Source organism: Chanos chanos, chromosome 5 (assembly GCF_902362185.1).
Source record: "Chanos chanos chromosome 5, fChaCha1.1, whole genome shotgun sequence".
Taxonomy (NCBI): domain Eukaryota; kingdom Metazoa; phylum Chordata; class Actinopteri; order Gonorynchiformes; family Chanidae; genus Chanos; species Chanos chanos.
In genome coordinates, this window is record NC_044499.1 from 5,897,699 (window position 1) to 5,909,990 (window position 12,292).

Consider the following 12,292-nt stretch of genomic DNA (forward strand, 5'->3'; position numbering starts at 1 on the left):
AAGCAGATGCCGTAGAATAACTGGCGGGGGAGGGGGGAGGGGGGAGTGGGTGATAGGAAAAGAGAAATTAGCCTCATGCATATTGCGAGATTCAGAGAGCGATGATCGGCCCTCGCGCCGCATCTCTACGGGATACAATCAGAACGCCGTCGCGCAGGGTTACCCTGACGACAGCCACATCAAAAGACGAAGGTCTCACGGAGCTCGCGGAGCTCACCGACACTAATGACACGCGTAGAAAGAATCTCTAACCAGATCTTTGTGAAGTCTGGCAGAGAGAGCTCAGAAACTGCTTGTGTGTCCAAGTCAGAGCTTACACAGCAGAGTGGGAGGGAAAGGAGACTTCACAAAGCGGAACAGGGAGTTTTTTTTTTTTTGGTTTTTTTTTTTTAGATTTTGAATGTGGTGTTAGGGCACCTTCACAATAATATGCCTAAATATACGTTGTGTTACCTGTCTCAAAATGCCCCTTTTCTTTAAACTCAGAATAATAGTACAATATGTGAAAATAAACTCACAACCCCACCACAGAATAAATTCTTTAGCACTTCTTTGTAGAAACAGTCTCTGAGTGGTATTTTAAGGGAAAACGTTATTGCAAAACCATATCTCTAAGTAATGATAGACTGTGATTGCACATGATTTTGAACTGAAAATTGTCCCTAAAAATGGGATTTAGATATGTAGGGGGAAAAAAAAAATTTGTTCTGAACTCATCCCAAACTTGTCCAACCTCAATCCAAACTGTAATCTTAGTCTTAACCCCAACTGTATGTCCTTTGCTCAGACATTCCCTAAAAGCCTTTGTCGTATAAGACACTAAAGCCAACAGAATAGACACAGTCCAGGCTATGTGAATCACCAGTCCCGCTCCTTCCTTAAAACAGAATATTTCACAGATTATAAATTATTCTCAGGTTTCTAACTCTTGTTCCTCTAACTCTTATCTGCAGACAGTTACACCTCAGCACCTGTGTGATGACCCTAGCCCCTGCTCCATGACCAGTCTGCACCATGAAAGGCTTGTCCAGCAGTCGCAGTCACCATCATATGCTTGCCTGTGAACCTTCTTCCTACGACCCCCTGGGCCACCATGTGGACCGTAAGCCATACCTCATCAACCCGGTGGAAGTGCCGCACCCGGTGGATCACTCCTACTATCCCCGGGGAGGCTCCTACCAACCGGACTGCGTGGTGCCTTACGGAACCTTCCCTAGACGTCACTACAGCTCCCATCACGAGCTGAAGGACGAGTGCGCCCTTGTGCCCTACACAGGAGGCGTTCCCGCCAATAAGTCTAACCGGCTTCCCGTCGCCCTTCTGGACCAGTTCGACCAGCAGCTCCCGGGCGGACGCGACGGGTACCACACCCTCCAGTACAAGCGGACGGCTCTCGAGCAGCGTAACGACAGCCCCGGAAGGATCCGTCACTTGGTCCACTCCGTGCAGAAGCTCTTCACCAAGTCCCATTCGCTGGAGGGCCCGCACCACGCCCATCACCACTCCAAAGGAGGCAGCGTGAACGGCAGCAAGGCCAGCCCCGAGAGCGAGACGCCGACGCTGCGTCACCGCAAGCGCAGCAAGAGCCGGGAACGCTGCAAGTCGGCCGAGCCCAAGCACCGGGCCCCGCCCTCGGGTTACTGGAGCTCCGACGACAACCTGGAGCGCGAGGCGTGCCTGTACCACAGCCCGACGGCCGGGGTGATGACCATGGGTCGACATCCGGACAAGTCCCAGTCGCAGTACTTCATGGAGTCCTACAACACCGTCAACGACCAGGCGATGAAAAGCTCGCGCAGCAACAACGACATGGTGAAGTGCTCGACGTGCGCCAACGTGCCCCTGAGCGTGCCGCTGAGCGTGGACGCGACGCAGCTTGTGAAGAAGAGCTCGTGGTCGTCCTCTCTCACGGTGAGCAGGGCACGTCAAGTCTACCAGAAGGCCTCGGTAAATGTAGATAAGGCGCTAGTGAAAGCAGGGACTTGTCAGCAGGAGCGCTCATGCCAATTCTTGCAGGTATGCTAAACTTTTTCAATTCTCCCCCTACACCCCCATGCTCACCAAACCCAACCTTCTTCCCACACCACCCCTTCCTCTGGAGATGCCCTTCCAGTTTTGATTTGAGTTCTTTCTGCTGAGAAGTAAGTGCAAACCACTAGCCGCCTTACTCTCTTTCTACCTAGCAAGCATCTGATTTGAGATCCATTTATTCACTAGTCGGTATCGCTTCCTCTGTTCTAAACTTTTAGATCTCATTTTTTTTTCCTTAATATTGTTTTTTTCTTTCCTGATTCTTATTATTATTTTGTGTGTGTGTGTGTGTGTGTGTGTGTGTGTGTGAGAGAGAGAGAGAGTGAACGAGAAAGAGAGAGAGAGAGAAATAATTTGAGAGAGAAGGGGACATAAATGGATTGCTTTGCTGTATCATCGAATGCCAAGCCCTCAACGCTGTAAAAAAAAAAATGTACTATTATGATGTTGCTTATTCAGTGCCAATCACTGCTTCCAACAATCTAACACTGTTTTTCATTACACTGGAAATGATTTCAATTTTTCCAATTAAGAAGACAGCAGCCCATAAGGGAAAATATGCACTCTACAGAGGTGGCAGACATATTACAAAGTTCAGCTATTATTGCGCTCAGTCCACAACATCTTTTAATTATTACATCTCGAGTTTATGGCACACTCTAATATTTTGGGCAGCTTTTTTTTTTTTAACAAAGCATTTCTTGGAAACTGAAATAATATATAACGAAATATACATCTAATATATCGACCAGGTTAGTTTGCGTGCTGATTTTTACGTAGACCAGTCTGACGGAATTTTTTTTTTTTCTATGATGATGAGATACAGGTTCACTCACTATAACACCACCAGGATAATACTGTTTGGCTGTAAATTTAAAACAGGTTTAGTCTTTTGTAAGTGTAGTGTTAGAAATGTCTGCGTCTGTGCGTTCTTGATGAAATGGTGGTGGGGGCCGATTGACGTATCCTGCCCTGTACCCCGTGAGCGTGCACATTGGGAGGCACATACTAATTCAGAGACTAAATTAGTCTTTTGGGATGTCTTACATGTACCCTTTAACACTCTGTCAATACAAAGAATAATTGGCATCTACCCCCCCCCCCCCCCCGCCCCCCTTCAGAGCTAAATTCAGACTCTTGGTTGCCATAGGAACGGTGACTGACAGGGCTGATGCAGAATGGGTTTGAGTCTAGGAGGAGAAGCACTTAAGACTGTTTAGAGATGCTTGCATCTCTCGTTAATTTGGAGCTCAAATTTGAAAGCACTGGAATGAAAATCTGAAAGATTTTTTTTTTTTTTTGACCTGTCGTCTGTGCAAGCTTACACACACATTGTTTCACTCCACATGACTCATAGGTTTCAGCATGCAGTCACAGAACACACACACACACACGTTCGTATTCATATCCTAGTGGGGACTTCCTATTGACTCCCATTATCCTGTAACTAAAGAATACTAACCTATCCCTGTTTTGACACTTTTTGTTTTATCAATAACAATAATGTAGTTTAGGAAAACATTGTTCTCCTATTGGGCACCAGCATTTTGGTTCTCACTAGGCACTTGTGTCAGATTATGCTGTCTTAATGGGGACTTTTGGTCCCCAGAAAGATACCAATACATGGTACACACACACTGAGCCTAAAACGAGGTATCGTCAAAGCCCCCGAAAGCTATCTAGAGATTCCCGGTAGAAACACCCCCACTCCTCCCCCCACCCCTCCCCTGGGAGAACTAAGAGCTCTAGAAATTCGCACACCTCGACTAGAGCTCCAGTAAATGGAAGTAAATTGGAGCTGTTATTTAGGACAAAGTCTCATCTTCTCCAGTAATCTAAGCTATCAGCTCCTTTTGCCTCTGTGGGACCGGACTGATGCGCCATTCTTTGATTGGTTAGATTGGCCAATCAGGAGCCATGATTTCCACCCATTTAGTCGATCTGTCCCTGAGACTGTGGTCTATAGCAGCTGCTGGTGTGGTTGTATAGGGCAGACACGCGGTGCTATCTTTGTGAGCAGCTTGTGTGGGCACGTACTGTAGTCTCATGCCACTGAAGTCATCCGGCCTCCGCTGGCTGCCTTTTATATTCTCACTGACGTCAAAGGCCAAGCTAACCGTTTCCCCAGTAACCTCAGCCTCAGAGCCCATTCACACGCTCACATGCAGAAACTCTGAAAAGAGTGTCACGTTTGCTCTTTCCCTCTCATTTTCTCTCTGTCTCTCTCTCTCTCCCTATCTCTCCCTCTCTCTATCTCTCTCCCTCTCACCCTCTCTTTCTCTCTCTGTCTCTCTCTCCCTCTATCTCTCTCTCCCTCTCTATCCTTCTCTCTGTCTGTCTCTCTGTGCGTCGTTAGAGGACGTTTCCCTGTAAACCCCCGTTAAGTACCTCAGAGTTCAGCGGCAGCGAGTCTAACACGAGCAGTTGCACAAAACTACTGTTTTCCTATCACCGATGCTATGAGACGGGTGAGATTTATGTGATGTGAGTGATGAACACGGTGTTGTACTCTTAGTTGGCTGGGCTTTACTGTGGGATTTAGTGAATTTAGAGGTTATATTTTTTCCTGACACCCTAACAGTGGGTCATGGTAGTACTGGTAAGGATAGCAGCATCTGGAGGGTTGTGGGATACACACACACACACACACACACACACACCCATACACACACACACACACACGCACACACAGGAGAATGAGCCTCCACTAATGTGCCACTGAACAGGGACCTTAACTGTAAACTAAAACCAGAAGTGTGTGACTTCTGACAGAGGAAGTGATGATTGTAAGTCACACTTAATAAGTATGGTGACTGTCACCCAAATGAATGTGAGGTATGAAACTTCTGCCCTATATCTCTGGACACCAAAAACTCCAGTTTAATCAAGTCTCCACCACATCATACCGTCATTATTTAATACATATTAGTAATACATTAACGTCTCTTTAAAAACAGTGCCGGAGCACTTTATGTTTATAGTGCAATATGATCTGAAAAAAAAATTAAACTTATTTCAGTTATTAGCCTGGACAATAAGAGTTTCAGACAATGGTTTTCTGACCGAACTGTAAGTCATTGGTTGTTTCAAGTGTAAGTCATGTAAGTATTTCACTCAGTTTTTTTTTTTTTAGATTTCAGTGTTGTCTCAATTCAGCTAAAGCACGGCATGTCCTAATGTTCTGTTAGTTTACTTCGCGTTTTCTCAGATGTGTTATGTAAATAAGTAATCTTACTCTCGTATTCAGAAACAAACAGTTTCAAATCTGAACTTTCATTCTAGTCTGCCAGAATCAACTCTTTTTCCTAATGTTCCCAGTCAAGTTTTTTTTCTTTTTTCTATTTTTTTTTTTTCTTAGAAAGCTCTATCAATACAATTTTGCCTCAAGACATCTCCGCTGAAACAGATGCCGACCCTCCTAGGGAGCCGTCGTTAGTGTAATCATGCAAACTCACACCACCAGCCTCATTAATTACCTTTGTTCCGTCAAAAAGAGATGGAGTGGGCAGTCTGTGTGTGTGTGTGTGTGTGTGTGTGTGTATCCGCACGTGCGCCGAAACGCGTAGCTCAAATGGAAGCATGCGTTCGTTCAGGGAGGTGCTTGACACTGCGCAACCTCTGACCCCGCAGGTACCGCAGGACGAGTGGGGGGGGTTCACGCCGCCGGGGAAGGAAGACGACATCCCGTGCAGACGCATGCGCAGCGGCAGCTACGTGAAAGCCATGGCCGAGGACGACAGCGGAGACTCAGACGGCAGCCCAAAGCCCTCGCCCAAAATGCAGGCGCGACGGGCCAGCTACCTCAAAGCCACCCAGCCGTCACTGACTGAGATGACCACTTTAAAGTAAGCGTTTGCTATCTGTCCGTCCATTCTGTTACACTGTTACCGTGGCAGCTAACCTTGGAGGGGAGATATTTCTCACCCCAAGTATATTTGTTGTAAGCCTTGTATCTACGTGTGGACGAAAAACAAGCATTTAATTTAGGTCTGTTTAAATGGTCTATGTGACTAATTACCTTGTTGAATCCAGGCTCCCTTTATGTTGTTTCTAATTTACACTGAGATGAGTGTTTACATGAGTATCTCTCACTGAAAATAGGCTTTTTTTTGTCCCTAAGTGGATTCGGTTCCATATGAAGTACTTTTCACGGTTTCACGTTGCTTTTAACACAGAAATGGATTGTGTAGATTAAGCAAAGGCAATGTGAGAGACTTTTATGCTTTCACAGAGTTCATACGTTTTGTATCGTGAAAGGGTTTGGACTGATCTAAAAATACATTTTGACAGTAAATGGTTCTGAACACAAATGTGTTTTAACATTTACTTTCAACAAACATACTGCAAATGCCAAATTGGTATGTATAGATAGAGAGGGAGAGAGAGAGAGAGAGAGAGAGAGAGAGAGATGGATATTGAGATAGATAGAGAAAGTAAGTTTACGTGATGATTTGAATGTTTTAATTCAGAATTAGCCAGTGCCCACATCCTGTAGAGACCTATTTAGAGGAGCTTTTTTTAAGACTGTTGTTGTTGTTGCTATTATACAATATGTGGGTCTGAATGTCCATGTGTGAATCTGTCTTTGGATTCTCCATGTGTCCATACCTCACAATCTGTGCGAACATTTTCCCGCCGTACATTGTCAGACTCTAAAATGCTAACTTCAGCACTGATTCTGAATTATCAGAGATTCGTATTTTAATTTCAATTAATTTTCTTTGGTCGGCTAAGCAGAACGGATAATAAAAGTTAGCAAAGTTTGTTTTTGTTTTTTTTTTTACATCAGATTTGAGCCCCATCACACTGAGAGACCATAAAAGTCTGAACCAAAGAGGACTATAACTGGAGCATTATCCCTCTGTAATGAGTTCTTTAGCACTGGGAAGGAGGAAGCCCTTGCAACAATTGTCAAACACTGTTCTGATCAAACTAAATCCTAATCGTTTTTTAATCTGAATATGAATTAGGATATTCTTCTGTTTCCTTTTGTTCATTTTATCACTCTTCCAGTTGAAATTTTAATGTTTGCCTTGCATTTGCTCACTAAGCATTCTCAAATACTCCTTATCTTTAGACACAAAGCCTGTGTAGTCCACCAGAATGAAGACCAAATGGGGAAGACATTGGTGGGAGATTGGGAGATAATCTGAGAGTGGTATGAGTGTGTCAGGAGCAAAGATTGGTTTGAAGAGTGAGACTTGACTAGTTTTTACCTTGTAGTTTACCAGACACCCCCTTAAATGTTTAGTACATTGTAAAAAACAAAGTGTCTGGTTAGAAAAGTGTTTTAACTTCCAGGGGGGAAACTATTGAAATATTGAGAAAAGAATGCTTGTTTATTTAAATCATCTTAATCTTAACGCTGAACATATTCAATGGCTCAATCTGAAATTTAGACGAAATATTTTGCAGTGTGACTGGCGACAATGTAAAATCCCTGAAAGAGTTTTCAGCCGTTGAGTTGCCACAAGTTTCGAGCTTTCAAAGTAGACTCTTTTTGATACTGTCGACGGAATTCAAAGCTTTTGATATTTTTGCATCCACAAAAGATTCCGTCGAAGCTTTTGTTCTGATTCGAGGTTATGATGTGGAATGGTGTTCGTATTGTTTAACGCAATTTCGCGCGCCATCCTTTTTAGAGTAGCGTTTTTTCCCCCTCACTTGCCTCCTGTTTATTTAGGTCAGCCAGATTTGTTTATTGCTGAGTGGCGAGTTTCCTAATCACCAGAGATTTATCACAGCTCTTATCAGCTGCTTGTCATCTGAATTAAGGTGTTTCTACGGAGCGAGGAGAAAGGAAAGGGTTTCCGGTTTTTTTCGCGTGCTTCTGTACTCTCTGGCACGGGAACGGTGTGACTTGGTGAGCACAAGGCTCAGCGGGGATATCAATTAGAGTCTCCACAGAAACGAAGCTTCATTATTTCATCGAGCCAGGAGCCAAGCATGCCTTTAATTAAGTAAGCACACTGGCATAGACGGTATGAGTAATTACACTAATTAGCCCAGGGACTTTTTTAAAAGTGCTACGCTGACATAGGCTAATAAAACACGTTTCCATGCCATTTGACTCTAGGGCTGGAGATAGAGAGAGAGGGTCTCAAAACCATCATGCCCGTCTAATTATTTATTTCTGTAGGTTTGTTTGTTTGTTTGTTTGTTTTGTAGTTTCATTGTGTTGAGTGGCGACTGGCATTATTATCATTATTATTATAACACTACCCGTCTGAGAATGCTAGCTATACGTTTAGGCAAGTCGTTACAAGGTTGCCATGGTGACAGATGCCCCCAGTAACAAGTCCAAAAAGAGTATGTGAGAAATCTCACCGTGACTTAGGCCATTATGTACATATCCTGGATTTGATGTTTACTCATGAGAATAGCAGGGGTTTTTTTTCCTTTCCTTTTTCAAAAAAAAAAAAGTCTGTTTCCATTACAGCATGAGAGAACATTTTGTCCAGCACAATCTCTCACTGTGTGAAAGAATTAATTGTGCTGTCTTGGTAGATGGTAGTAGTGCGCCTTAATTATAAAAACTGGAGAAAGGTGATGCCTTACAAACATGGCACATGGCACAGTCTTCACTAATACACACAGTCATACAGTCGCGGCACTGACGGAGACATCGTTCTGCGAAATATTCTTCCAATATACAAACACAGGGTCCACTAGAATGCACAGACAGGGATTGAAGGATTTATGGATTTAGAGATTTGTAATAGTATTTAGGCACCGTGCACTCCTATGAATATTTAATTTTTGCATTTCTTGGTTTTGGGATGTTTTGTGTTTTCGGTCCAGAAGCCGGGTGTGTTTTGGGGGGGGGGGGGGGGGGGGGGGAGGGAGATGAGATGCAAATTGCAAGCAGAGCTGTGCATTATCTTCTCGAGTGATGTTGTTTTCGTTGTTTCATTTGCGCTCCGTCGCCATCCTTTTGGCACGATGGCTGTCAGCGGCTAAACGTGAGGTCCTAGAGTGTGGACATGGTTTTTAATGACTGCACGAATGATTTCACAGACTTTTGGGTTTTGTTTTGGGTTTTTTTCCACAACCACCACACATGCAATCAGTTGCTATTCGCTCAATTCAACCGTTGTATCGTGGCGCCGTGGAACACACGTGCGGAAGATTAAGGATCACAGACTGGCATTTTAGGAAGAGAAATAAATCAAATTCGTATCGGTCATGAAATCAACACATTGTACACGTAGGATTCAGTTAGCGTAGTAGAAACCGCGCGATACGCCGCGCCGTGTCATCAGGATGCGCCGGGGTTATTAGCGACGATAGAACCGCTAGCAAAAAAGGCGTGACCCCGACAGTCAGACAGGCAGAAACTCGGCGGTTTATTCCACACCAGTGACGTTACCCATAAGCAAATCCCCCAAAGCCAAAAAACACGGAGGCTCACTCCCACTGCACCCCACCCCCACCCCTCAGCTTCCCTCCCTTAGAACATTTTCAGTCCCCTCTTTTTCCCCACTCTCCCCCCCCCCGTGATAAAGGAGCACTCCTCGGGGAGGTTTTTTTTTTTTTTCTTTCTTCCTCTTTTTGACGGCAATGCCGTCTCGCAGGGACGCTCCTGGTTCGTTTATGATGTGTGAGACCATGCAGAGAGAGGGAATTTCTTCCTGCACAGAGAGAGTGTTCGCCTGGCACCCCCCCCCCCCCCCCCCACCCCCACCCCCATCCCCACACACACACACACACTCACACTCACAAGCAGCTTGCACTACTTTCTTTTTCTTTTTTTTTTTTTTTTTTTTTTTTTTCCGCCGCCGCTGCTGCTGCCACTGCTGCTGGTGCTTCAGGATGAAGGTGTCTGTCTGTCACAGGGCTGGAAGGCACGACAGGGCACTGTACTGAGCTGCGTGGGCGGCTGGAAGTGAGTTTAGCTGTTTCTCCCCGGCTTCGACCCATCCTGAGCCACAGAGAGAGAGACAGAGAGAGAGAGCAAGGACAGAGCGCCCAAGCCTTGCTTTATTTAAAGAGCCGCATTCATAATGCAGAGGCGTACCGGACAAACGGGAAAGGCGAATCAAACCCCGAAATCCGCGCTTTTGATGTGTGTGTGGCTCCAGCTGATGTGGCATGCGTGCGAGCGAAAGAGATTATGCTCGTTTATAAATAAATGACAACGTACTCCTCCGCACCTTACATCAGGCTTTTCCCCCTGTTGTCAGGGCTTTTTTTTAATGTTTATGTAGCTGAGTGTCAGACAATGACCTACAGTGTGCCTTTATGTTCACCACACGGTGTTTATCTCTTGGGGTTGTTGTACATTCGACTCGGTATCCAATTCCCAACTCAATTTCAGATACAGCGGTTGCTTTTGGCTTTATTGCTTTGTTCTATAAATAAAGAGGCAGTTTTTTTTGTTTCACGTCATAAACATGCAGCATGTTACACTTCAGGGAGGGGTGTAGAGTAATGGCTTTTTTATTACAAAAGACAGCTGAGTTGGTTTTCTCACTAAATGTACCACCCATGTTGGCATTGGATCTAACTTTCAAATCTCACATATGTGCGGCAAGATTTTTTTTTTTTTTTTTTGGATGGCTAGAGATAGCTGTAATAGTAAGGGAGACAATACACTTCTTCTTTCAAGGGATTTTACAACACTGGGTGATATGTGCAAAGTCTTCATTCATCGTCTTTGTTCCACACAGGATCTCCACAGAACATTCTCCGAAGCTGCAGATTCGAAGTCACAGCTACTTACGGGCGGTGAGTGAAGTGTCCATCAATAGGAGCCTGGACAGCCTGGACCCCAAAACTCTGCTCGCCTCGCCCCAATATCGCTCACGCAACGAGAGCTATATGAGGGCAATGAGCACCATCAGTCAGGTTTGTGCCCCCACGCCCATGCCCACGCCACACCGTCTCTGGTGCCCGGTTCGGCCGGGGGGTTTCGGGGGGAGGAAGGTCAAAAAAAAAAAAAAAGTCCAAACTAATTCAGCCCAGTCTGATTCATTCAAAATTATGAGCTCAAATCAAAATTCATCCAACTGGTGAGATGAATTTGACCCATAACCATGCAGTGTTGTTCACTCACTGTAAAAAAGAAAAAAAAAAAAAAAAGGGTTGAATGTGTCGGGAATGTGTTGGGAATGTCGATGGAAAACCCATCCGTTCTTCCATTTCAAACAAACGTTCTTGTTAGATGGCACTAACACCAAGTTAACACAGTTAGTCATCTCCAGAACAGGAGGGGTAGGTCCTTTCCTGTTGCCATGGAGATTGATCGTCATGGTGTTTGTGGAATAACAAACATGACAGGCGTCATCTTCACATAACTCTCATTACATAACTTTATGTACCGTGCAGTAGATCTTTGCCACTGGGGGGAAAAAAAAGAGAGAGAGAGATTTTCTAAAATACCCTATTTCTTCCAGTTTCTATCTATGTGTTTTCAGCTTTAAAAGTTGGCCAACATGGGAAGAAAAACGACTGTAATGGAGATACTCCTAAGACCTTCCAGTAAATAGCCTACGTTTGTCAGGGAGATGGACAGATGAACGTTTTGAAGCCTCTCTAGCTCTCGTCTGATTGGGAACTGAGTCTTGAGCTGTAGGCCTTGCTCCAAACCCACCTTAACCTGTCCCGTTCATCCATCCATCCGTCCATCCATTAATCCATCCATCCATCCATCAATCCAAAGTCCGGCACTCTCCTGCTCTACTTCCAAGTCCTCTCCTACCCGCTTTTTCTCCTCATTCTTTCTTTCCTCCTTTCTCCTCTGACTTCACTGTGATCAACCCAGAGCACACGTGCCCTCGCTAATGGAATGAGAAGTCACCTGCAACTGTTGATCTGAGCTCATCGACCTTGCACCGTGTCCGTAGGTTCTCACGATGGCCCTTCATGATTTTCCATGCCACTCCTTTTCATTCATCATCCTTTACCTCGCACCTCGACTCCGAGTGACACTTTTCCAAAGAGCTTTGTTTTACACAAACCTACCTCTCTTTGACTCTTCCTCCTCCTGTCACTGCATTGTGGTGTACTGTCTCTGGTGACCTTTCCTAATCTCCTCTTTACAACCTCTCTCTTACCCTGTTTCCAGAACAGTTGCAGGCCCTTGGTAAGTGGGTCGGTTTGTCGGCTGATGTTTATTGCATAGTGTTTGTTTGCTGATTGATTCTGACCTTTTGGTGTCCACTCTTCCTCTCCAATCTCTCCTTTTCTTCTCTTCTCTTCTCTTCTCTTCTCTTCTCTTCTCTTCTCTTCTCTCCTCTCCTCTCCTCTCCTCTCCTCTCCT

General features: G+C 44.9%; 1 protein-coding gene across 1 annotated transcript in view; it reads left to right on the forward strand.

Annotated features, from left to right (window-relative positions):
* Window positions 1-1,014: 1,014 nt before the first annotated feature.
* dlgap1a (discs, large (Drosophila) homolog-associated protein 1a) overlaps window positions 1,015-12,292 on the forward strand; it is a 33,076-nt gene continuing 21,798 nt past the window's right edge. Inside the window, exons 1-3 of the mRNA XM_030774530.1 lie at window positions 1,015-2,016; window positions 5,662-5,876; window positions 10,701-10,878. Of these exons, the coding sequence (XP_030630390.1) occupies window positions 1,015-2,016; window positions 5,662-5,876; window positions 10,701-10,878 (1,395 nt within the window). The remainder of the gene's footprint in view (window positions 2,017-5,661; window positions 5,877-10,700; window positions 10,879-12,292) is intronic.